This window comes from Planococcus citri, chromosome 3 (assembly GCF_950023065.1).
Source record: "Planococcus citri chromosome 3, ihPlaCitr1.1, whole genome shotgun sequence".
Classification (NCBI taxonomy): Eukaryota; Metazoa; Arthropoda; class Insecta; order Hemiptera; family Pseudococcidae; genus Planococcus; species Planococcus citri.
Genome location: NC_088679.1, coordinates 39,372,980 through 39,399,697, shown reverse-complemented (window position 1 = coordinate 39,399,697; position 26,718 = coordinate 39,372,980). Strand labels below are relative to the sequence as shown.

Here is a 26,718-nt window from a genome sequence, read left to right as displayed (position 1 = left end):
AATGTGGTCTCAAATTAAAGACAGTGAAATTCCCTATCGATTGATGTATAATTTTTATCATTTCGCGTAAAAATAACGGTTTTATGAATACTTTTATCCACCGTTTCTTCGTAATGTCAACTTTGAACTAAAAATACTCGAAATTTCGATCGAACACATAGGTATTTTATTATATCAAAATGTTCGTAGTTTTATTCTCTTTAAAATGGGTGCTCACCCAAAGCTCTACCTTTTACCGTTCAAAAGTTTTCGAAGTTTAAAGTTGCGGAAACAAGCTTCAAGCGGTAAGTATTGAACTTTGAACTAAAAATACTCGAAATTTTGATCGAACACATAGGTATTTTATTATTGCAAAATGTTCGTTATTTTATTCTCTTCAAAATGGTTCTTCACCCAAAGCTCTAGCTTTTACCGTTCAAAAGCTCTCGTAGTTTAATGCTGCGGAAAGTGGTTAGTGATCAACAGTTCAACACTAACGGCCAGTAATGGCGGATGGATTAACATACTGAATTAACCACTTTCCGCAACTTTAAACTACGAGAGCTTTTGAACGGTAAAAGCTAGAGCTTTGGGTGAAGAACCATTTTGAAGAGAATAAAATAACGAACATTTTGCAATAATAAAATACCTATGTGTTCGATCAAAATTTCGAGTATTTTTAGTTCAAAGTTCAATACTTACCGCTTGAAGCTTGTTTCCGCAACTTTAAACTTCGAAAACTTTTGAACGGTAAAAGGTAGAGCTTTGGGTGAGCACCCATTTTAAAGAGAATAAAACTACGAACATTTTGATATAATAAAATACCTATGTGTTCGATCGAAATTTCGAGTATTTTTAGTTCAAAGTTGACATTACGAAGAAACGGTGGATAAAAGTATTCATAAAACCGTTATTTTTACGCGAAATGATAAAAATTATACATCAATCGATAGGGAATTTCACTGTCTTTAATTTGAGACCACATTCAAGTTCACCAGCATCCGCGAACAATCGAAAAAGTTGGACTTTCTACATAAAAACTTCGAAATCCGTGTATTTTTAATAGCACAGAGGAATGTTTTGCCTCCGAGAGTGATAAGAATCAGGCAGAGAGTATGCAACCCGCGGATTGTAGAAAAGCCCAATAGTGTAATATCGATGAAGTGCCCTCCCCCTGATAGATCCCCACCACAAACTTAGAAGTATGAAGAAAATTGATAAGAAAATGAAAAATTGAAAATGAAAAGTAGTTGAAATTGAAAATTAAAATAACGAGATGACGATGAACTGAAAAGAGTACATTGTCCTGAAATGAGTGATTCTGTCTGGATTTCATTGAACGCTGTTTCAGTTTTATCCAAATAATTTATTCTTTTACGAGTAATGCTTTGAAATCTCCCCGGAAAAATGTTGTCAGTTGATGAAATCTTCAAAAGCCGGGGATATAATGTCCCTACGTTTGTGTTGGACGCAGATGGTAAACAAGTCAAGGTATGTACTACGTACATAGTGTTCTACTATATAATTATATGAACGATTACACTTTACTAAAATTTTCAAATGTAGATTGAAACCAGAGAAGATGAAGAGCAACAGTTGAAGTACGAATACATCGTTAGAGATCTAATTTCTGCTGGATATTATAGAGCCATAATCAAGCAGATTTCCCCTTTCGACGTTGTATGTGATGAACGAACTTTACACCTTCGTTTCCTGTATGGTTATTTCATACGTGTTTCGTTATCTTTCAGATCGTAGGAGGAATGACATGGTGCATTGATTCGCCAGAAATTGATATCGAAGCTGATCTATTATTCAAAGATAGTTTAAGTTTAGGACAGAAAATGTCGGTGTCGATTTTAACAAAATTACTTAATAATTATAGGTGTGTTGAGTACTTATATGAATTTTATCATTTTTCAATAGATCGTTGACAGAAAAAGTTGTTGTCGTATTACCGAAAATCAAATGTCCACATTTCATCGAACCGCATCAAATTCAAGGATTAGATTTTATACACATTTACCCAGTTATTGAAGTAAGATTTCAATACACAAGTCTAACCCGATGACCAAGACATTTCATTGAAATTCGATGTGATTTCAGTGGCTTATACAATGGTCCGATGAAAACAGAAAGAAAAAGAAAGACTATCTATTGGCGTATGCTTTGAATCAGTACTACAAAAGGTTCACTCATCCTCAAGGAGAACGTTTAAGAAATCTGAAGCTTAAAACCTTAAGACACATTGACCAAATATCTGTAAATATAAACGTATTCTTGAATATCAGAATAACCCTTTTTTGATTTTTAAATCAGCACATTTTTCATTTCGTAGGAAAAATATAGCCCTCGTCGTGTTGCTAAGCAGTCCAACAAATCCATCCAAGATCTGCTGTCAAAGGTTGAAAGTACTTTATCCGAATATGGATTATCGGCTTCCGGAGAAGTATGTTATTCTTATTATTACAACCTATTCTTTGGAAATATTTTCTCTATTTTTGTATTCGAATGTTGCGATGTACGTAGAACCAAAAGTTCGTGGTTGGAATGAAAGGAACTAAAGCTTTGTCTCAAGTACGTATCGTTCTTCGTTTAATTTGTATCGAGCTTTCAACGCAAGTGCATAAGTGTTGAAGTATGTATGTACGATAATCAAAATTGAAATTTAATTTTGCAGAATCAAATTAAAGAACTGTACCATGGACTGGCGAAAGAAAAATGTAGTGAGGTAGGATAATTGATCACCTTTGTTCCGCGACATGAAATTCATATTTTCGTTACCGGTATATTAAACGGGTTGATTTTTGAATTACAGGAAAAACTGAATTTTGAAAACGTAGAGCAATTCTTTGAAGACTTACAGTTGAAGGTAAAAATTATCTTGATGCATACTAATTGAAAAATACATTTATTGTTTCTATGATAAGGCGTAATAAATTGACGTGTTTTTTTTTTTGTTGATTTCATAGGACACGGAAAAGAAACATAAACGACTTGAAATGAAACGTTTAGAACTTCAACAAGAAAAGGACCGTTTAGAAAAAGATATAAAAGAAGCGATCGTGGAGTCGGAAAGCATCACCAATGCAATTAAAAATAAAAATATATCATTGAGTAATCTGGCTGAGGAAGAAAAAAAGTAATTGTTCTCTGTGTAAATTAAATTACAAAAATTTATACTCAAAATTAAAATATGATTGATTTGTAGAATTGTGCAAGAAATCCAAGAACTAATTCAAGAACACGAAAAATTAAAAGAAACTGAAAAAACTTCCAAAGAATTTTACAAAACTAATTTAAATGCATTAGAATTCGAAATTCAGTGAGTTCAACTTCGTTATATATTTTTACTGAAGAAAGCGAATATTGAATTACATTATCCCTATCATTTCAGAGAATTGGAGAGTAATCATCAAGGAGAAGAAGATGTAGAAGATGTGAAAAACCAAATCGTTCATTTACAAGGAAAGCTTGAAAAGAAGAAACAAGAATTGGGTATAAGGACTCGAGAAGTCTCAGCTAAAGAGAGAAACGTTGACCAGATACCCTCTCGAGCTGAACTGTCGCAATATCAAAAACGATTTTTAGAATTGTATAAGCAAGGTATTTAAATATTTTCAAAATGCTTTAGCTGCACTCTGATATTCCACGAGTTAAATTGAAATATTTTCGTTGCAGTGGCCTTAAAACACACGGAAACCAAACGTTTCGTTATATTGTACAATGCTCTTAACGATAAATTCACTTACATGGAGAGAGAGTTCAACTTACTGAATTCGGTGCATGAAAATTTCCCTACGTACGTTTCAAATTCTACAATCGCTGGATTCCTTATTTTATGGTACTATTTGTTCTAATGCAATATATTTTTATCAGAGCCCTCTCATCGGCTGGAAGTAGAGATGAATTTTTACATCAACTTCAAAACAGGGTTTCTGCCATTCAAGATGTCAAAAAGAAGGTAAGATGTGGCAAAAACCACAAAAAACGAAAATTTTCTAACCACTATTGTGATTATTTATACGTATTTTTCCACTTTCGCAGGCTGTTCAAAAGAGAAATGATAATTTGAGAACGAAAGAGATGTTGAAAAATCGTCTTTTAGATCTCCATGAGCAAAAAAGGGAATACATATCTGCTGTGAAAGAATTATCAGAAGTGTACAAAAGACATAAAAAACTGACCATTCAACTAGAAAAAATGAAAGCGATGAAAGCAAATGAAAATTGAGTTCTCATTTTCTACGTAATTCATCTCGTGGTATGATTTTTTCTTTTTAGGCAAGCATTTATTCATTCCCATATTGCGAGATATCTACATTCCTACGTGATATTTTTTTTACGTGATTTATTTATTTTATTAGTTAATATTTTATATGTAGTTGAATTTAAAGGGTGCTAAGTACCTACATTATTAGTATACTGATGATATCAAAAATAATTTCGAATCAAAATTTTATTGTCTTTCGGGGAAAAGCTAATATTTTTTTTAAGAGAAAGTACTGCTTTAATTAAGAAAGTTTTTATTATTATTATCAGTAACATTTTGTAAAAATTAATAGAAAAACAAAAGAATAACAAATTCATATTTACATAAAATGTAACTAGTTTTAACATTTTTATAAACTCGAATACAAGTATATAAATAAAAAAGGAATGTAAAATCATATTGAAAAGTCCATGTAAAAAAATAGTTGAAATTTAAAAATTATGAAACCCAAGAAAATTATGAATAATGCTTGATTAATTCAGCCTTTTTTTTCATTACTTGCTACGAATTAATTTTTTCCCGAAACCGTCCTATTGCGCTGATATGTTATAATCCATCTACTATTTTGTTTTATTCGTTGCTCATGTCCAGTAAATTTGAAAGAAATACGTAAATTTTTAAATTTTGAATACCACATGACGTGGTAACTACATTTTCTTGTCATTTGGTTTACTGCGAACGTTAATGCGTTTTCCCCCTCTTTTTTTCTCGATACTCGTAACAAATTTTTTTTAAATAACAATAATTTAAAAAAATTATTTCACTAGATATTACAGGAAGTAATCATACAAAATATCATGCATATATTTTTCATGGTAACCAACGAAATTTTTTTCATACGGCTATAGAATAATCCGTATGATCTCCTCTCCTCGCTGATGGCCTTGACCAAAGACTCGATCGAGCACCAAATTTCATTTTTTTAACCGTATCTAAATCACATTCAGCTTCGCTAAGCTCCGATCTGCCATGAAATGAAGTTTCCGCTACCGAAATAGATCGAAATGTTTTATTTGGAACTATCCATTTGCTGAAAAATCGTAACGTTTCGAATTTGGAATTTAATTTAATTCTGGTTGACAGCAGGCTACGTGATTATTTATATAATTTGATATTGTACTTTGGTTTTACTCCACGATGTGATAAGGATTTATGATCAGATCGCGGCGACATGTCGGACGATGTACATGATTGAGCTCCGTGATAGATATAATCTGTAAATTGTTAAAATAGTTTTGTTATTTATTATCTATTTCTACGTTTTGTTAAATTATTCATTATAGTTTGAAAGTTTTACTTTGTTTATTTTTTAAAGTTGAATCCAACTGATTGGAAGACTCTGTTCGACTAGAAGTCGGTTGATCCATATCGGAATCAGACTCATCTGTTTCCAATGCTGTCTCAGCTCTTCGGCTGCTTCTTCTGCGTATTCTTCTTGTTTTACAAATCTATTGATCAAATGAATGTATGTAGTTAGAAATACATATGAACCAGTCACGGAAGGAAGGGTAAACTGTGATGTGAAGAAAATGTGCACTTACAGTTGTTTGAGGCGTTGGAGCTCCTTCCATTAATTCGTGGTCTTGATACATCATGTTATGTAAAAGTGTATTGCTAGCGTCACCCAACTGAAATGTGGCATAAGGTGAAATATCTGATGCTGATTCTGAAAATGACAAATATTTAGGTATTAGTTATGATATAGGCGAACAAAAAAATAATTAGAATGAAATAAGTGAACCTGGTATTTTATCAGGCACTTCCTCTTGTACTTTCTGAAGAGTCGCATAAAATCTTTCTCTTTGAGCGACTAAATTATGATCATTGTCAATAGAATCTTTTCTGATATCTCTGGATTCTGTACCAAAAAAAAGTTACTTTTATTAGTAAATATTTTTAATAAATCAATTAAGTCTGAGTAAATTGCTTACTACTTCTCCAACAAAAGAACACCAGAATCATGCCAACAGTGGTAACAAATGCAATAGTAATTAAAATTGGAATCACGAAGCTGGTACTCATAAAAAAAGGTCTTGAGAGTTCGCCTTTTTTAACAGATTCTGGGGGCGGAATTTCTGTAATAAAAATAAAAAAAAAATAGCCTTTATGTAAATTCTACATTCAAAAAAGTTACATCCTAGTTTCTAGTATGTACATACAATCATGAACAGGATTTTACGACTGATTTTGAGTACCTATTAGAAACCTACCTCCATTTTTAGTTAGAGTGAAAAAGTAAAAATCTCCAGCCGAAGATCCGGCTGTATTATATCCTTCAACTTGAATATGATACTCGGTAGCAGGAAGTAACCCAGGAATAACTGCTTTTCGCTGCGGTTTCATTGAATTTGAAACTGGAAAATGCAACGCTTCATAAATACAAAGTCAATCAAAATAAAAAAGAAAGGTACCTATACGATCATTAGGGAGGAATTTTTTTCTTACCTATAATCCAATCGATATCATTCTGTTGACGATATTTTATTACAAAATATAAAATTGGACAGCCATTATCAGGCCAAACGTGTAAATTCAGCAAAACGAAAGTAGAATTGGGAGAAATAAAAATCGATCTTTGAGGTATGCCTGGTTTTTGACCCTGAGTTCTTACGGTTAAAGTATTACTGGGTTTTGACGAGCCTAATTTGTTAGTCGCTATCATATGTACTTGATATGTACTGCCGCATGTTAATCCCTGTGAAAAATGAAAGTCGTAAAATTGTTCCACGAAAGATCATTTTTTACCTCGAGTTATTTACCCACCTTTAATTCGTGCGAGGTTATTTTTCTCGGCAATGTAATTTGGTTTAAAGTTTCAGTAGCTTTTTTATATTTCATAGTATACGAAGTAATGGGCGAATCTCCATTATCGGTGAGTTTCCAATGGAATAAAATACTATTTGAGGTAGAACTGGATATGTATAGTAATGGAGCACTTGGAGGAACTAAACAGAGATCAAAATAAAATTGTAAGTGGTAATTCATGGCACAGGAACTGAATTCATTAAAATTGCACGAAGACCTACCTTGAACAATGAGTTGATAGGTGATAGAATCTGAGCCCAATTTATTCTGAGCGGAGCAAGTATAATTATTGGTATCAGTTCGCATTAGATTAGAGAGCGAAATTTCGCCATTTTCTTTTAAAATCAAATTTCGAGAATTTTGAACCGGATATTCTCCTTTCAGCCATTGTATTCTTGGAGGCGGGGAACCAAACATCGAACAAGTCATTGTAACCGAGGAATGCCACTGTCTGAGTATTCTTGTTCCAAAAGAAGATATCCTAGCGGGAACTGCGGACACAAAATAAAATCAAATGTAAAAAAAAATTGAGAATCCCTCAACAGAACTGAAATTAAAAACAAAATTGCAGCTCACTTTTTGAACTTGCAGTCTGTGAAACTACAGAAGAACTTTGCCCTTCACCAACTCGAGTCACAGCAGTGATCCAAAATTGATATTCTACTTGTTGTTGGGCGTTTTTCATTTCGTACGTGGTATGACTTCCTGGTAAGTTGAGCTTACGATGATTTATTTCTTCAGTGCCTTCTACAATTCTGTGAAATGGAATCATTTATATAAATGAGTTTCATAAACCAGGATTATTGAAAAATTAAATTATACCTCGTGTACAAATTGTATTTTGTTATTACGCCGTTTGGCTCAGCAGGCGGCAACCATGAAATCAGCAGTGATTGAGAAGTTGTTGGAAAAGCTTTTATATCTTCAGGAGGCCCGGGAGCTGCAATATAAAAATTTTCTTGTTTTAGATGAAGAATTGGAATGTTCTGAGAATTTTTTTCAAGTGCGTCAATTACACGAGATTTTGAGAATTTTTTCGATAGGAAATTTTTTTTTCATTTCTTTTATCTTTTTTCAAAACGTTACACGAATGAAAGGAAAGATTGCAATCGTTAGAATCACAGAATCACACAGGCAAACATTTTTTTATCAAGTTTTAAAAATCGATTTCAATTTTTACAAAGTTTTTTTCTCTAATTTTATTTATTCCAATAATTTTTACTCTTTAAATTTAATGAATAAATACCTAGGTACCTATGTATATTTATTTAATTACCTACTAAAACATTTTTTTTTTTTTTAATGGCTATTAGATACCTATTAGTGACTAATTTAGTGAGTGCCAAAGGGCAAATCTTTCTGGGATCTTAAGACTAAAAATTCAACCAAAAAATTCTAAAAAAAATGTCGACTCAACTCTCAAAAATTGACTCTTGAACATCTTTAAATGTGACCAATTGAATTTATGATTCCCTTACCATCTTCATCTGTGAGACAATAAATCGGTTTACTGTAAACACCATCTCCAACTTTCGTATACGCCAATATTTCGATACTATAATTAGTAAATCTGTGTAAATTAGTGAGAACAATTGTCAACGCAGTAGTTTTGCGAACACCATAATCATCAACGCCTGTAATGTAAATCAAAAGTTGAACTTTTTAGAATCATTTGCTCTCGATTACACAATCGAATGTTAATGCTTGGACCCACCTTGACTCAAAGAATCGTATTGGATTTTATAACCCTGCAAAACACCGTTACATGACTGGAGTGAAGGTGAAAGCCATGTGATTTGTAGTGATTGGGAACTCAAAGCTGTACACAGCACATTTGTAGGAGGCAAACTGGGAACTGAAAATGAGCGCAATATCGATAGGTATTAAATTATTATGATTCGAACTCGCAACTTATACGATATAAAATAATTTTGCAAAGCTCACCATCCTCCAAAGTTTGAGCAGTGACAGGCTCAGAGAAAGGACCTTCGCCAACTTGATTGAAAGCTTGAACGATGACCAAATACCTGGTATATTTCAGTAGATTTTTCAAAAGGATCTCTTCGTAAGTTTCTCCCTCGCTCATAACTTTTGTTGTATTGAAATTCGAAGACTGAGCGCTGCATAGGAAAGAAAATTTCTCAATAAGGAAGAAACATCGTGTGCCATTGACGAATCCAATGAAAACTAACCTTTCCTCTCGAAAACCAACGTTGTATCCTAGAATCTCTCCATTGCGCAAATCGGTTTGAGGAGCAGACCAAGTCACAACTAATTCAGTGGATGAAACCGATTGTATTTGGATATTAAGCGGAGGACCTGATGGTTTTTGAGGTTCGGTTGTAACCACAATTTCCTCACTGGGTTTACTCTGCCCAGCTGTACCCTCAGCTACGACTCGAAATCTGTATTGGGTAGCCGGGCGAAGCTCCTCAATTAAAGTTCCTCTCAGCTGACTGCTCACTTCAGCGAATTGCCAAGAGTCTAAGATGAAAAAAAATCCTATTACTTGGACGAATTATATTATTAGATGCGAACAACGAATTAAAAATTTTACCATCTGATCGTCTGTATTGGACAACATATTTTGATACTTCTCCTTCGTGTCCGGAATGATGTTGCCATTGTATATTAACGGCTTGACTGTTTACCATGACAGCTTTCAAATCTGTTGGACTTTCTGGAGGTTCTATCAGGGGGAAAAAAAGTAGGTAGGTAAGGTATTTATTAATAAGTAGATATCAATATTTTGCTATTAAATTACTTTAAATTAATTAGGTAGGTACGTAAAAATCATTGGATACCTACCTTGAACATGCAAATTCACTAATTGTTGCTCTTTCCCATACAGATTACTAGCCTGACAAAAATATGCTCCAGCATCACTACTTTCCGTTCCTAAAATTTGCATTTCGGCTAAAACACCATCAGTTGTGGAATCTTGTCGGATAGAAATTCTAAAATTCACACGATAAATCCAATTAAATCCAAAAAAAACCTCGAAAATTTTGAAAAACGTTTAGCTTTATGAATAAACTAAACAAATACGTAGGTAGGTAAGTAAGTACGTAAAATTTTAAACATTTTTTTACCTGTAATTATTAGTGGATGAAATTTCGGATTTTCCATGTCGAATCCATTTCACCGTAATAGGCTTATCTCCGTTAACGTTACATTGTAAAGTAGCTGTATCCCCTCTTTTAACAGATACCGTTCTTGAAGGAGCAGCAAAAAAGGGTGAAGCTGGTAAAAAAAAAAGAGAAAGATTCATATAGGCTCCCTTTCGTAATTCAATAAAGATATAGTGCTTATAATAAGCCTCGAACGTAAAAAATATCTCGCCTAAGCTAAACATCTTTTTTCTTTATCGTAATCGAACTTACATCTGACTTTTACTTGAACAACTTTTCCAATCGCATTTCCAATACCATTTGAAGCCTGACATAAATAAAATCCTTCCATATTTTCTTTAACGTTTTGTAACATGAGAGAACCATTGCTCAAAATTCTCATAGTGGAGCTTTCGCGAATTTCACTATAATCACCCGACTTATCACCTGTAACCCAAATTTAATTAGCATTTACTGAGAAAACAAAAAAAACAACAACAAAAAAATAGTTTAATTTATGCTAATACTTATGGCTTTTTTCCATAGCAATGTAGGCGTTGGGACACCATCCGCTTGGCAATCGATTACCGCATGTTTGTTTCTTTCCACATTAACGTCAGTTGGCTCAACAATCCACTTAGGTGGAACTGCACAAAACAAAAATATTTACGTTATTCTTCGCGAAAGTTTTTGCTTTTTCGATTTTACATAATTATAAGTAGGTACCTAACTAACAATAACGTTGACAAATACGCGAAATTTCACAGAATTGTTTTCATACAAGCAATCATGCAAGAATTTTTAAGTATACATACAAAAAATACACGAAAGAAAAAATCGAAATGAAAACAAAAAAACATTGCTCGGTATTATTATTCTTTCAGGCTAAAATTATAATAATTTAAAAAAAAAAGGAACTAATTCTTCCAGAAAACGTTGACTAAGATAATCAGAGAAATAAAGGAAAAATAAAAACAGCATCATGCTTTGAAATACACGTAATAAAAATGCTTTTTATTCATCGAGCAAAATCATAAATAGGTAAGTATAATACCATAAGTACCCATGGCTCAAGTTTTAGAAAAATTGAAAAATGAATGACTACGTAGATACGTAAAAAAAAAAAACAAAAAATAATTGGAAAAATACAATCACATTCGCTAGAGTTTAGAGTTCTAGTTTTGATTATTTTAAAATTTTGTTCATGTTTTATTTTGACAAATCTGACATCCGGTTGTTTCAACTGCAATGATGTTTCAAAGTCTATTATAGGGTTATTTGGATGAGGTCCAAAATTTTCAAAAACTGAGTTAAAGAATTTTTTTTTTAAATTTAAAATTCCATGAATTTCAAAAAAGTTGAGTGGGCTGTTACAGTTGAATACCTAACAAGGAAGGTACCTATCCCAGTTGACAGGGACAGAATTTAAAAACCATGCAAAAGTACATCAACAAAAAATCCGTTTTGGGACCTCACGAGTCCAAATCCATCAATATGGATACCCAAATTTTTGAAAGAGGATAGAGAGGAGTGGAAAAAAACAAAAAAAGTCAAACTAAGAGCCCATCGATAGGAAATCAAAAGTGTAGGTATAACATAGGTATTCGAAAAAAAGCATCGCTAAATAATTTTATTTTCATAAAAGAATCAGGTAGGTAGGTACGTAATTAAAATTTTTAGAATTGAATGATGGAGCAAAATTCCTTTCCAAACATTATGTAGGTATTACATGCATATTACTGTTCTTTTTCGTATTTTTATTTTTCATTAGGGAAATTTTCAGCCCATTATTTTGATGAATTTGTACGAAAATTGGACGAAACGAAAATTCACTCGAGTTTTATTCCACTCATTCAATTATTGTGTTAGAAATACTGCTTTATTCCAATTAAAATCGAAATAATTATCCATTATTCTGTTTCAAACGTATTCAATATACCTAGGTACATACATTAATATACATATGAAATACAATCTACGTTAAAATATATACCCATTTCTACAATAAGCAACTATGTATGTGCTGATGCGTGAAAAATTGAAAGCACGTATACTCGCCACAAAAGAAAATATCACTTTTCATGCACGAACAAAAATACTCATAACTAACTAAGTACTCTTGAAAAATTAAATTCAACTAGTAAAGGTATACCTACGTCAATTTTCATTGACTAGAAATTCTACTTCACAAAAAAAAAAAAAAAAAAAAATGCTTCATCATTCACTCGCATTCAAAATTCTCAAAAAAGCAGTTTCCAACTCTACACAGGGGAGGAAAAAAACATGCAAAGCGTTAGAAATTCGAAATAATTTACAGAATAAATCCCAACTATACCACTTCATGGGAAAATTTAGTAAGTGCCGTAGATAAAACGAAAATAATATAGCCTTCTCATTTGCCGATGTAGGAAAACTACTCAACGTAGCTTTCCATCTACGTATATTGCAAAATAAAATCCGACTCGCGAATTTCTCAAATTACCTAATTTGAAACAACGTGAAAACGAAATCGAAACTTTTTTTTTTAATTCGGAAGAGATATTCATCAGCTTGTTTTTATTTGCATCTTCAATTCCGTGCAATTACTCGTTTAAATGTGTAGCAGGGATACAAATTCACTCGAGAGGCTGATTATTTTGACCTACTACAGAATGATAGGTACCTATATTGTGTAAGAAGTAGGTAAACGAGATGGAAAAAATATAAAAAACATCAGGTTTATCTACGGCACTATTAGATACATCGGGGTGAACAAATCATCGACGAAGTGTGGGCACCATTTCAAGGAGATAAATAATAAAGTCGTAGTGTACGTGAGAAACGAAATAAAAAAAACACAACCAAAAAGTGCAGCAATTACCTTCGTGAAAGAAACGACGGATTCCTTTATTAAGTAGTTTATTCTGCGGGTGTATGTGCCAAAAGCATTGGAAAGATAAACACACTTATTGGGCTCTAAATTGCTCGTGTTTTTAATTTAGAGAGTTACCTTTAACCTGAAGTTTTGAGGAGTACCTCACTTGTGCAGCGGGATTGACCGCTACGCAAGTATATTCACCGGAATGTGACGCCGTTAGGCTAGAAATGCTGAGCAGACTAGAATACGGGTCAAGAGTAGATATGTTGACTCCGTTTTTTGAAGAAACGGCCGAACCGTCTTTAAGCCAACTAATTTCAAGGGGAGGATCTCCTCGACTTATGCCGCACACAACTCTTGTTCTAGAGCCTTCTTGTAAACCATCCGTCGGAAAATAAAAAGGCTCAATACTAGGAGGAACTGGAATACATTAAAATAAAAAAAAAAATTAAATATATTAGTAAGAAAATCGTAAATTAAGTTACCGTTAACCATCAGATGTTGTGTAATTATCTCTTCGGCGACTGGATTTCGAGCTACACAAGAATAATTGCCGCTGTGTTGCGGGGTAACGCTTTCGACAACCAGTAAACTATTGTACTGGTCTACCTGTGTGATGGTGGCCTGATGTTTAGATTTAAAAGGATGGCCATCTTTGCTCCATGCTATAGTTAGCGGCAAGTCTCCTTTAATGACCGAACATGTTAGACTAGCTCTTTCGCCAACATTCAGCACTCTATGTGAGGCAATTGGGTTTAATTTAGGAGGTACTGAAAAGTACAGAAAAAGTACACGTTACGCAGTCGAGATAATATTTTTTCCCTGCCTGTTCAAGTATCACTACCGTAATAGGTACCCCACAAATCATTTTCATTTTATTCTATTACTGAAATCTTAAGGCATTAAAAATTCAGTTCAAAAAATTCGTGACATGAATGAAGTATAGGTACCTACTTTTTGATATTATTTATATTATAACATAACCCATTAACCACCGAATCTTAAACTGAATGAAATGATGAAATACCATTTAAATTCTCACCTATAGCGGATACTTGAAGATCTTTTAAAGTGGCATTCGTTTTATTTATTCTTGTATTTTTTTTTCTACTTGAGAAAAAAGTAATCAATCATCGAAAATTGAACAATACTTGAACTGAAATAGTACCTAAGCTAGGTAGGTACTTTTATACGGGGAAGAAAATGAATTAATATTGTCACATAAATAAATTATTCGTCCAAACACTATCAGATGAAAATTAACTTTCACTCGTCACTTTTTCATTTACTTTTTTCGTTCTCCCTGAAAGATTTTATTTCTTGATCGAATTTCTTCTTTCTACGAAGAAAAATAGCGACGACACTATTTAATTCGATTCAATTTCTTTTACCATTCGAATATAATGTTTTTATGAAATAATGGCAGATATTCCTAATAACTAGGGCAACCCAAAATATGCTCTCATTCAAGGTAAAATATTCAATATATATTCGATTTTTTGAGGTGAAATATTCGACAAAAATATTCGATTACCCCTAAAATATTCGAAAATATTTGAAATCAAATTTGGTATCGTTTCACTCGCCTTTACAAGCACATTACAAAAATGGCTACATCGTTGGGTTTTGTTTCCTAAATCACATGAACTATTCGCAATTTCGCAAAATGGAACAAAATTGTTGAATTAAAATTCTATTTTGATCGTCAAATAAAGAAAAAAAATCTAAGCTTGATTTAAAATTCAATGTTCATCATCATTTCATCAATCATCAATATCATCATCATTAAAAAGAACCATTTTTTTCATCTTCAACATTCTGTGAAAATGACGTTTCCTGTGTTGCGATTCTCAAAATGCAAAAATTTCCAAAATATTCAAAAGTATTCAAAAATATTCGATAAATTGCAAAATATGTGGTAATTTTAGACAAAAATATTCAAATAGCAATCAAATATGCGAAAATATTCATTTTAAGGCAAAATATTCGAAAATATTCGAAATGAAGTAGGTCTTAAATGAAAGGCAATTTTCTGAAACTTAAAATGATTTTGTTACATTTGTAAACGGAGTGCAACAAAAAAAGATTTAAAAAAATATATTGGGTTGCCCTACTAATAACTTTTCAACTGCAGTTTCTCTCTACCTTATGAATGATATAGTGAACCAGCTTACAAAAACGTAAATAAATTTGCAGATTTTGAGGTTTGAAGGGGAAAATAATTCGGCACAGGGAAAGACCATCAGGAATATTGAGTAAATTAGATAATCAGATAGGTGCCTACCGCCAAGTAAAAATGTTAAGAGACAAAAAAAAACCATATAGATGAAGACGAAGTCTGCAGTAGATTAAAGATAGGCAGACCTACTGGTTTTCATCTAAAAGCAAAATTCTAATTTTTCATTGGCGACTTTCTTTTACCACTTCCCATCTTTGTGAGTTTTTTATGTGGCTCACTGAAAGAGTATGTCATCCAAACCTTGGAACCAGATTTTGAGCTACCGAAATCGATTTATGGAAAATTTTCGGAAATGACAGAAATAGCTAATTTGGTAAAAGACATAAATTTTCTACAAAAAGAGTAAATTCAGAGGTAAAAATGTAAAAATCGGTTTATGGGTTGAAATTGGCCCCAAAAATCGATTCCTGCCATTTCTGAGACGATTTGGAGCCTCTAGCAAAAGTTGTCTTCTCTTCAGCAACTCCAAATCGCTTCAGAAGGTATTGTAATCAACTTTAGCTGAAAATTCGAGATGATGAGTTTGAAAGGTATTTTTTAAGTAATTTTAATTTGTTGGAAAAAAATAAAATTTTTCTGGAGGCTCCGGATTGGCTCGAAAATAGTGGCAATCGATTCTTAAGGCTGATTTTAGTCTGTAAACTGAGTTTTAGATTTACAACACTTTATTTACATTTTCTGTATAGAATTAATAGTTTCAATACTTAAGCTACATATTTCTGTCATTTCCAAAAATTTGTCAAAGCTAGAAAAATCTACTTCGGAAGCTCAAAATTTGGTTTTGAAGTCTGAATAAAATGTTGCTTCATTGAGTCATGTTAGAATTTAAAAAAAAAAAAAAAAAACATTTTATTGCACAATGTAGGTACCTACCCATTAACTTTTTTATTTACGAGCGAACTTTTCGACTTGAAACAAACCAGTTTTAAGGAGACCAAGCTGAATTGAAAGAGCGCATTTTAAATCCCTTATAACCAAAATTTCGAACACAAAATTCATTTTGAATTTTTGATTTTCGTCGACTTTATTTTTTTTTTAATTTGAAAAGCTGCTGTTAAATTTACAGCTTTTTCATATTTTAAACTTTTCTCCCCTGAACGAAGCAATTATGATTAAAAAAAAATCATGCTATGTTTTGAGTTCAACTTTTTCCGGGAATTTTAAAATTGCTGTAAAAATACGAAAAATGATCTTCCTTCAGCACGTACAGTTTTGATTGCGGCGTTTATTGAGAACCAGGTTGGGGAATTTTTTGAGGAGGAGGAGAAAGAGGTCAGTTGGAGAGGAGGAAGAATTCAACTTGGATTTTAAATGAGCAGATAATGACGTCGATTAAATTAAAATTAATTTCACATCACACGTTACCCCTTCACCAAGTTGATATATCTACTAATATCACGAACAACATTTTAAAATAATTAGTTAAACAAAGAAAAATGATTTAAACAACACCACCGAATTATTTAACAAAATAAATTTCAAATTTTCTCAAGTTGATTTAATTTAATATTTTCTAGCACGTTTTTTTTTCAATTTGTAAGCCCTCCCAAGTAGCCACAAAATTCAGATTATAACACCACCATTCAAAATCAGATGTTCCCAAACACCCATAAATTATTATTTAAAAAATTCATACCTATGACAAAAATCTCTCCGCTTCTTCTGGCACTTTGACCCTGTTTATTGCGAGCGTTACATGTGTAAGTTCCTGAATCTGTAGCTTTTTGAACAGGTTCGATGTACAGAACTCCATTCATTATTTTCTGTCTTAAATCTATTGGTAATTCACGTCTATCTGAAAATATGATTTTTACAATTTTTGTAAGCATACATTTTGCAAATTGAAAAAAAAAATAGTTTCGATTATCAGGTTAAAAGAAATGCCTAAGTATTTACCTTTTTCCCACGTTATCTGTTCAATTGGGTAACCGGATACTGGACATTTCAGTTGCAAAACTTCACCTGCCACAGCTGTTATTTTTGGAATTGGTCTAATATAAGGTAAACCTGTAAGTACGTGAAAATTTTTTAGTTTTAAGCACCTTCTAAGTATTTCTAATACGTGCTTGTTATTTTTCAAGGCAAAGACATTTCATACATATCATTAAGCGTTGAGAATATGTGTAACGTAATTCTATTCAAATTCGCAATGTTCTTCGTGAAATATATATTTTTTTCAAATTCCTCGGAGAAAAATATCTGAATACCTAATTTTTTCAATAAAAAAATTGAATTCGAAAAATATTCAATCGCTATAGTTACCAATTGAATTCTTGAAATCGAATAATTTTATTCAAAAATATCAACGATGTATAGGTTACGCGCATATTTTATGAATTTCAGACGATAAAATATGTTTCTTGTAGGTAGCTTTTTTGCCATATCCAACAACACCCACCGGTAAAAAAAATTGTATACAATTTTTTAATATGCCTGCCTTGTTGCATTAAAAATACGAGGAATTTGTAAATGATAGTACACATCATTCGAATAGATAATATAAAATGCATTTTGTTACACAAAACGAAGCGCAAGTTGCTTTTAATTTGAAAGTAGAATCATAAATTAAACGTCCAGTTCAGCTACCCCTTACCATATATATTCAGTCTGGCAGAATGCGTCGTTTTTCCAGCTCTATTCTCAGCTATGCATGAATATTCACCTCCATCTTCTGCGGTTACGTGGCTAATGTTTGTATGACTAACCACATCCCCTTGAACGGTACCATACTGACCAATTCGAAATCTGCGGTGTGCAATTACATAAGAAGAATGCAACGCAAATAGGTATAGGTACGTTTATTTGACTGCTTCGTGCAGACAAATGAAATAAATTGACGAAATTAAATTCGAAATTGGTTTGGTATAATAGCGAAAAATAATTATTTCATAATTTATATAATTTTTGGATTCGATTTGAGACGACATAAAGGATCGAGAATCGATAAAAGGTCAAATTGATTAATTATGGAATCAAAATGGGTTAGGTAATAATTAATCATAATAAATAAATATGATCTAATTGTTCTCAAATTGCAACCACAATTATTTCATTTTTTTCAAATTCACCTACTCTGTCTAAAAATAAGGCCGGGGGGGAGACTGTTTTAAATGTCAAAATGAGTTTCTTACCGGTCTGTCACATAAAGTAGGTATCTCGTTTTTCGTACCTGGTCAAACCTAAAGATAAAATACGACAGACCTTTGACGAGACACCCTGTACAATATCTCATAAAACAACATTCACAATAGATTTCCGAAAACATAAAACCTAACCCTATCGTACATTAGCTGGAAAGTATCAAGTATTAAATTTTTCACCTTTCGTTATCTGGTAAACTAAACCCATCCAATGTCCATTTTATATTCGGTGTAGGATTTCCGGTGGCACTGCATTTTAAAGAAATTTCCGGCCCTGGTTGTAAAGTTTGTTCTATAAACGTATACGTGAGCACAGGAGCAGCATCTGAAACGCAAAGAGAAGACGAAAAAACTCCAATAAAACGTCACAGAATAAACTTCTAATTAATTTTTTACGTATTCCGGCACAATACGCCGAAATCCCTAAAGAAAACTCTTCGTTCAAAACACAGCACAGGTAAAAGCGGAAAACCCTTTTTTGATTGCTACGAGTGCCCTGTATTATAGTACGAGGTACACGGTGTAAGCGAAGTTCACCGGTATGCGAAGAGAGGTGATATATATTGAATATAATGGAGGCGACCGACGTCATGGCTCAAATTATCGCGCCCTAGTTAATTACAAAACTGTGGCTACCATCTCCGCTAATTTGTCGGATATAATTCCCGTTCATACCCCCTCGGGAGGGATGTTACGCTCGCTCCTGGACTCCACATTCCCTCCTTCGCCTTTCGTCAACCGTACATAAATCTATTACTGCTTATCATCGTGCTTTAAGTAACAATATCCCGTTAAATGTTCTTTATTTTGAGTAATTACCCGATATTTGTTAAACACACCTCGTGTCACTTCGCGTTCCGTGAATAATGTCTATCGAACATCGCGATTTAGCACTTGATAGCGTATATCTTACGTTACCTACCTACTGTTTCGATAAATATGCACGATTTATGATGCCATTTATTGATTGGCTATTTCTCATTATAATATAGGTACGCGTATACAGAAGGTGTACTGTACTAGAAATGTAGGCAGGTATTCGCTATCGCTAGGTGCATACGGAATTCGTAATTAGTCAAAATGTTATTCCTTTATACGTATAGTAGCCTATGTCATTTTCAGTTACCTACGTTTTGTGTTTGCATTGCCTGATTCATCGATCTGTTCTTTGTCCAAGTTGTTTTGAATTTTGGATGAAATATGTACCAATAAATGGCAAATTAGGTACCTCTACCTATGTCATGTTAGGTCAAAAGCGCATTTTTTTTAAACCAATGAGGCTTCAGGCTTACTCGTATTTTGAGTCGATTCGAACAGAAATGAAGTGGTTGAAGTTTTCCCCATCCACGCTCATGAACAATAAACACTGTAATTTTTGTGCGGAGGGGAAAGGGGAGTGCTTTGAAGGTCAAGAGAAAGCTAAATTGAAAAATACACATAACTTTTCGGATATTGAGATTTATTCGTGCGTGCTTCTTTCTACACGAGATAGGTATAAATAAACCTAATAACAAAAATACATCATTTTACAGAAGTATAGCCCACCAAAGAAGCCCCGCTCAGTTTAAATCAAACAGGACGTTTTGGTGAGTATGTCGATTAAGATGGTACTCTTGACCACCACACTAAGAACCGCTTCGATGCTTCGAAGGGATTTCTTCTCGTACTTACCTAATCATTTACACATGTATGCATCATCAGTGTTAATAAAATTGCATAACTAGTTTGCCGTAAAAACGATATTGAATGTAGGTAATGGTCGACGTCGCCATCTGGTGCCTCATGTAGCCTGTAGAGCGCATTAAATGATAAGGAGCTTGAAAAAGGTACAATAAGTCAGTAACCGGTTTTTTGAGTTGTACATATGATTTCATTAAAATTGATCTGGAGGCGGGGAAAAATGAAATCGAGGAAAATTGTAGAGAATTAAATTTCCAATCGTCAAAATGTCGTTAGTTTTTTTCTAAAATGCTTAGTTTTTGAGGTTTTTCTCAAAAAACTGAAATTGTGGCGATCGTATTCTTAAATTCATCGAAAAACGTTTTTTAAAGTGTATTGAGGTCATTGGTGACCATTTAGAGCACTTCCAGTAAGAATTTTCGCATTATAATTCAATAAAAGTTAAACTTTGGAAACTTGTTTTTTTTTCTTTTTTTTTCAATTTTGCAAATTTGTCAGCTAACTTTTGCCCTTCCCATGGAGACGTGCCTGTTTGTGACCCTAATATTGGTTCAGATAAATTTTAGACTGCAGAATTGGATTTTACGCAAAAAAATTACCCCAGAAAACGAGTCGTTTCGTGTTATTGTGCGATGAAAAAAAAAATACTAAAAATTATTTTTCCATAAAAAGTGCTAGGTATAAGAAACTTTAAATTAAGCTTATTTTTCTCAAAATGAACTTTTCCAATACGTTATTCAAATTTAGATATTAAAATTTAAATATTCATCCAAAGTTAATATTATCTATAGGCCTAATAAATCAATTTTAAAAAACTTAAAAAGGATTATTTCAAATTAAGTAAGGTAAAGTACCAGTTTTGGATCGCCTTTTTAAAAAAATTCTGTAGGGCGTAAATTTCAACATTTTTCAAATTTTATCATCTGTGCTTGTAAAGGGAACCTTCCTCCACAAAATATTTAAAAAAAAATTGTTTCGTTTGAAATTGGAGTCTGGGGAGAGGCAGTTTTCGCAACCCTCTGAAATAACCGCAACCGGACCAGAAAGTCTTATATGTACCTCAAGGGGTTTTTGGTCAATTTAAACGAGATAGCAGTCTAATGATGTACTTAGATGTAGAATCAAGCCCTATTCGTGCCCGAGCAATTTCAAGAGAAATTTTGGTGATTGAGTGCAGAAAGAGTCTAAGTCCCATTTGTTTAGGCAGCAACAGCGCCGGCGCACGTGAATATTTTTTTTTCTAAGCAGTGCTAAAAATTGTGTCTTGGGGTCCTCTTTCAATGACTTTAAGCATGTTTACCAACAATTCTTGATTTTCAAATAAATCAGTTTTTTGTCATTCCTGAAAAATCCGAAAATGGACTTAGCCCCTTTCTGTTCTCACTGATTCAATTATACTCATACATCGATAGAAGGTAGCTTCCATAACAACCTATCACTGGGAAAAATTTCAATGTTTCACTGATAAAAAGTTACAGGGAAAAAATCTAAGACCCAAAAAGTAGGTACCACCAATTGTGGATCAAAAATTCCCGATCCACAAAGGGGCAATTATAAATCAAGGATGCATTTTAATAGCAATTTTTTTGAAATTTTTCCTACTCAAGGTTATATTTGTTCAAACTTACGTTTAGCTTCACCAATTTTTATATTCTTACCTATTGTATTTTATTTGGAATTTGTGAGAGCAGCTAAAAATTCAATGAAAAAAATGAGTACCACTTGCGGATCAAAAATTTTAGGCCAGTTTGCAGATCAAAAATAAATTCACAAAATTCCAATCAAATGCGAATGATTATCATTGCACATCATCAAACGATAAGTTATAGCCTGGGTTTGGTATGCATTGACATAAATTTGGCAAATTATTCATAAATTTGATCATTTTTGGAACAAATGCCTATCAAATTGCTCACTCACATTCTCCACTCATGAATCATTGAAATTTTCAAAGAAGGCACTGCTCACTTCCCATTGAATCACTTCTTCAGAAAAAAATAGCACATTTTATATTTTAAAAAAATTTTTGAAATTACATATCAAAATTTTTCACACAATTATCAATTATTATTTTTTCCACGCCCAAAAAACTTTTTTTTGTTCAACTTGTTGCTTTTGAGCTATACGGATGTCAAAGAAAAAGATATCACTTTGTATTTTCATTTTTCACAATTTGGAAGGCTACAAAATGAAGATCCATAACTGGGTACGGGATACGCAACTGGTACTATACCTTATCTAATTGAAGTTTCAGCGAAATTGAAACTCATCGATATTTATTCAAACCTACTCATTTTCATCAGACGTGAACTGATTATTCTTTTATTGGGAAAAATGTAGGTACCTATAGTAGGTCTAGGTGCTGTATCAATAAAAAGAAGGGAAAAATCAAAGATTTTTAATTTTGCTGAGATTGCAATACATAGCCTAAGAATGTAACGTATTTCGAGTAAAGTCAATTTGGAAAGTTTTTATGACACTCTTTGAAAATCTGGAATATCCAAAATATGACCGGAGGCTCCAGAACAGCTTAAAACCATCTCCAATAAATTCAGTACCTATAACGTTGAAAGTTAAGGTAGGTATAATTTTAATTTCAGCCTCTCACTTTCATTCGGTAAAGTTTGTTGAAATTTCAACTTTCAAAAGTCTGCTGATTCAATCGAAGCCGTTTCCAATCGATTGAGGGTGGAGGGGAGGAGTCGACAATAAGGTATAAATACCTACCGAATTTCAGCTCTCTGAATGAGTTTGGCGAGCTATTTGATTTTTTTCAATTCTTCGCTCGGATTGGATTTTCAAAAATTCACCAAAAATTAAAAACTGTATTTCAGCACCTGGAATTTTGGTCGGTGATGTACCTATTTTTGCATGCTTTTTCAATTCAACATTGTCCGATTCAAAAAAAATTGTCATTTACCTTGTATAAGTAAAATGCTCCAACAAACATCTTTTTAAACAAATCGATGCACCGCGATAAATCATTAGCGCTTGATTTATGTTTCATATAATAAATTAAATTATTGTGTTGGTAGCACCAGCGCCAGCGCCACCTAATCACGTCATTATTTTGTAATGTAAACTTTAAACAGGTACTTAAGGCGAAAATTTATCTACGTTCGAATACGAATTTATTTTTTTCAATTTATGACCACGACGACGGTCACCGTGATTCCCTTCGGATGCGCAGACTGAAGAAATGAATTTTCTGCAATGCTTTAAGTTTTACTATACGCTGGAGAATTGACGCGGTACATTTTAATGACTTCGAAAGATAATGAAAGTTGGAAAGAAAGCCCGTTTTATGGCACACCGGGGGCAATTAACGATCTTATGTTTTTTCTGCAATTGAATTATCTTCTTAGGCATGTCTTTTCTTCGTACAAATATATGTTTATAAAAAGAAATGAGATTGCTTCTTAAAGAAAATTGCTTCTGGTCTTATACTTACTTACATTGAGGAAGTAAAGTAAAGGGTGGTAATGCGGATCGTATCAAATGTTTTAACAAAAATTAACTTCTACGTTAAAAATAACAAATGTGTGTAACGTTTAAACGTTTACTACTCGTTAAGTGTTTTATTCAGGTGTAATTTTTCTCACTGTACTTATAATTTTCCACTCCGCATCTTTCACCGATTTCCGATCTAATGAAATTTTCATTTAAAAAATAACCAAGTAAAAAAGATTTTTCCATCGGTATCCATTTTTTCATCTTAATTTTTAATACTGCACCGAAAGCGTGAGAGATGTGTTCCATTGCTGTATTTTTTTTTTAAGCACTTCAGCATGCAGCCATGCAAGTTGGTATATTTATCCATTTACAGTGTTTTTTTCATACTTCCATTGTTTATACTCGTACGTATAGGTATTTGTACGTTTTTTCGCAGTACTAATGCATTTGCTGGGTTGTATTTTTCTCAGTCTTTGCGTCGAAAAACAAAAGGTCGTCGAACCTTGAAGTTTTCGAAAAAAATGAATCGCAATTCGTGCGATGTGTTTTTAGAGGAGGAAAAAAAATTACTGACGAAGGTTTCAACTTTTGTTCGTTGTAATATTCATAACTCACTCTACTTTTATTACTACTCACGCTAAGCGTTTTCGCGTCGATATAAAGGCTAACACTTTTTCTCATCAGCTGCTAAATGTAATTAACATTACACGCGTATTTCGTAGTAATTAATATAGGAACTGTTCATTAAGGTTAATGTTTTGTCTTCCTTGTTATACCTTTAGCTTGTTCGTATGAAATTTCGCAACATTAGGAAAAAGCCACAGGTGTAATTGCTTGGGATGCATTACACTTAAGTATTATTAAATAGGTACCTCGTTCGAGACAAAAGCTGTTACCGGCGCGAAGACGAGCTACTTTTAAAATTTATACCACGAATAAAGATCCTAGAAAATATTCCACGCCAAAATTTGATCCTTATACAATAAAATACTCGTATCGCTATAGATTTACTCACCGCCTAGTTTGAGTTCGGCGACACTTTGAGCAGTTTCTCCTTCGGCTCTGCGAACCACACATTGATACATGCCTCGATCTTCTCGGGTCACGCTGGTAATTATCAAGGTGTCGCCATTCGGCCTTCCAGGAAATACTCGACCGTTTTTGTACCACGAAAGTAAATGTAATCCGGAACCGTGAAATGAGGGTACGGTACATCGGAATTCTGCCATTCCGCCCATATTTACTGTTTGTACGGATGGCGTTACTTCCACTTGAAGTGGTGTCGTTACGATTAATTGCACTTCAGCGTTCGCATCTCCGCCACTATTGCTGGCTGTGCATTTGTACATGCCCGAGTCGTCGGGAGATGCCGCCTCCACCGCTAATACAGGTCCTAGAACTCTGGTACGAGGACCTGGTAACACGAATACTGCTTCGGAGCCGTGTTGGACGTGGTACCACCTGAAAAATGCACCAAACAAAATGTTATTATAACTATATTATACTTGCTGCCATTTTGAGTAAATTTATCGACTTCAATCTGTATTTAAATGTGGACGGAAAGTTCCACTATTTACAACGCAGTAGGCTATACTCGAATAATCTGAAATATCTAATTTAATTTAGGTACATCGTGATATGGTTAATAAAATTTTTAGAATTTTTCATCTTTTTTGAAACCTTTTGCAAATAGTCGCCCTGAGACTTTTCAGTAGTACTTATTAAAAGGCGCATATCTTTGAGCGAAATCTTCAACTTTCCTTCTTTTAGTTTCAACACGACAATCTACTTTCCTTTATACACCGATCACATTATGAAAATTTTCCCTTTGAGGTACTCACCAGAAAGTTTTCTGATTTTAGGAGTCGACAGCAAATTATAAACCGCTTTTGTTCTCAACTTTTTCAAATTTGAATATTTCATCAAAAATGAACTTTAATATTGACATATAATAAACTATGTAAAACATATTCCATATTTTTCGATGTAAATACAAAGGTAAGTACCGAGCACAGGCTTGGTTATAATAATTTAACTCATTATAGCAATTTATAGCAAGTGGTCGATTTTTTTAGAAATAAAAACCACGAGTTTTCTATCTTAAGAGGAAATCTTTCAATTCACGAGTGTTTTCAAGTTTGGGTTTCTGCAGATAAGGGACATTTTATCGAATTATCCTTGTCAAGTCCTATTGCTGAATTTTGATGACTTGAACGGGACGAGAGAAATTTTGGAGAGAGCACGATCTGAAACCCTCGTAACTAAAATTTCAACTGCCCAAATTGATTTTTGGCAAATTTTTGAAGATCTAAAATTGACAATTTTTTGGTGGTTATTTATGCTCTTTAAAAAAAGTAATTATTCAGCAAAAGCGGTAAAAATTAACCCAAAAAACTATCAACTTCTCTTAATTTAAATTCATTATTTTCAGCTATTCTAAAGCTAACAGCGTAATTTTCAACTTTTGAAAATTTTTTGAATTTCTTCAGAAGGGTGGAAATCAACTTCGGCACCTGAAAATCGAGCTGTGACTCATCTTTTCCAGATCTGTAAAATGAGTTTATAGTATCTGAGTGGATTAATTTTAAAAAAACACAGACACACTCGAATGTGTCCGCCTGGACATTGGTTCAAATGTGAATAAACTCATTAAATAGGCCAAAAATGCACCACAACTTGATTTTTAGCTGTACAAAACTCCAAACTAATTTCAACGTTTTCTAGAAAAATTAAAAAATTCTTGAAAAATCAAAAACTGCCCTGCAGAATGGCTTGAAATCATGAAATTAAGATTTAGGGGGTTGGTTTTACACAACAAATTGCCATCCGTGCCAATTTCAAAAATTTTCTTGGAAACACAAAATTTTTGATTTTTTTTCCTGAAAATTTTCAATTAAAAAAAACACTCTCGAGATGTCTACCCTTGGTCAGAAATCGATTTATAGCTGTTTAAATTATTACAACTCTTTCTGGAGAAATTCAAAAATTCTGGAGAAATCCACTTCGGGAGAGTTGATACTAGTTTTTGAATTAATTTTCATCATTTTTACAAACTAAATACGCAGGTAAACTACGTTTAAAAAAATTTTAATCGTTGAAAATTACCATTTTGGATACTCAAAAAATGCTGAAAAATCAATTTGAATATCTGAAATTTTGGTTATGACGTTTCAGACAATGCTC

The 26,718-nt window shown here is 33.1% G+C and overlaps 2 protein-coding genes across 2 annotated transcripts in view; one reads left to right on the top strand and one right to left on the bottom strand.

Annotated features, from left to right (window-relative positions):
• Nucleotides 1-880: 880 nt before the first annotated feature.
• fidipidine lies at nt 881-5,547 on the top strand. Its single transcript, XM_065354067.1, has 15 exons — nt 881-1,470; nt 1,546-1,659; nt 1,731-1,825; nt 1,906-2,017; nt 2,086-2,241; nt 2,318-2,428; nt 2,509-2,556; nt 2,660-2,710; nt 2,798-2,851; nt 2,952-3,121; nt 3,191-3,304; nt 3,377-3,585; nt 3,661-3,781; nt 3,859-3,943; nt 4,027-5,547. The coding sequence occupies exons 1-15, from the start codon at nt 1,387-1,389 to the stop codon at nt 4,210-4,212; spliced, it is 1,710 nt and encodes a 569-aa protein (XP_065210139.1). The 5' UTR covers nt 881-1,386; the 3' UTR covers nt 4,213-5,547.
• Nucleotides 4,780-26,718, bottom strand: part of Dscam2 (Down syndrome cell adhesion molecule 2) — a 108,561-nt gene continuing 86,622 nt past the window's right edge. The window contains exons 6-31 of the mRNA XM_065354065.1: nt 24,551-24,996; nt 18,583-18,727; nt 17,856-18,007; nt 17,159-17,269; nt 16,899-17,057; nt 13,156-13,443; nt 10,694-10,813; nt 10,440-10,613; nt 10,149-10,299; nt 9,865-10,013; nt 9,614-9,745; nt 9,001-9,540; nt 8,771-8,911; nt 8,535-8,690; nt 7,879-7,996; nt 7,633-7,811; nt 7,278-7,547; nt 7,015-7,196; nt 6,697-6,946; nt 6,462-6,605; nt 6,183-6,326; nt 5,993-6,109; nt 5,793-5,917; nt 5,549-5,699; nt 5,372-5,465; nt 4,780-5,281 (exon numbers count right to left, since the gene is read on the bottom strand). Coding sequence (XP_065210137.1) covers nt 5,086-5,281; nt 5,372-5,465; nt 5,549-5,699; nt 5,793-5,917; nt 5,993-6,109; nt 6,183-6,326; nt 6,462-6,605; nt 6,697-6,946; nt 7,015-7,196; nt 7,278-7,547; nt 7,633-7,811; nt 7,879-7,996; nt 8,535-8,690; nt 8,771-8,911; nt 9,001-9,540; nt 9,614-9,745; nt 9,865-10,013; nt 10,149-10,299; nt 10,440-10,613; nt 10,694-10,813; nt 13,156-13,443; nt 16,899-17,057; nt 17,159-17,269; nt 17,856-18,007; nt 18,583-18,727; nt 24,551-24,996 — 4,834 coding nt within the window. The 3' untranslated portion in view covers nt 4,780-5,085. The remainder of the gene's footprint in view (nt 5,282-5,371; nt 5,466-5,548; nt 5,700-5,792; nt 5,918-5,992; nt 6,110-6,182; nt 6,327-6,461; nt 6,606-6,696; nt 6,947-7,014; nt 7,197-7,277; nt 7,548-7,632; nt 7,812-7,878; nt 7,997-8,534; nt 8,691-8,770; nt 8,912-9,000; nt 9,541-9,613; nt 9,746-9,864; nt 10,014-10,148; nt 10,300-10,439; nt 10,614-10,693; nt 10,814-13,155; nt 13,444-16,898; nt 17,058-17,158; nt 17,270-17,855; nt 18,008-18,582; nt 18,728-24,550; nt 24,997-26,718) is intronic.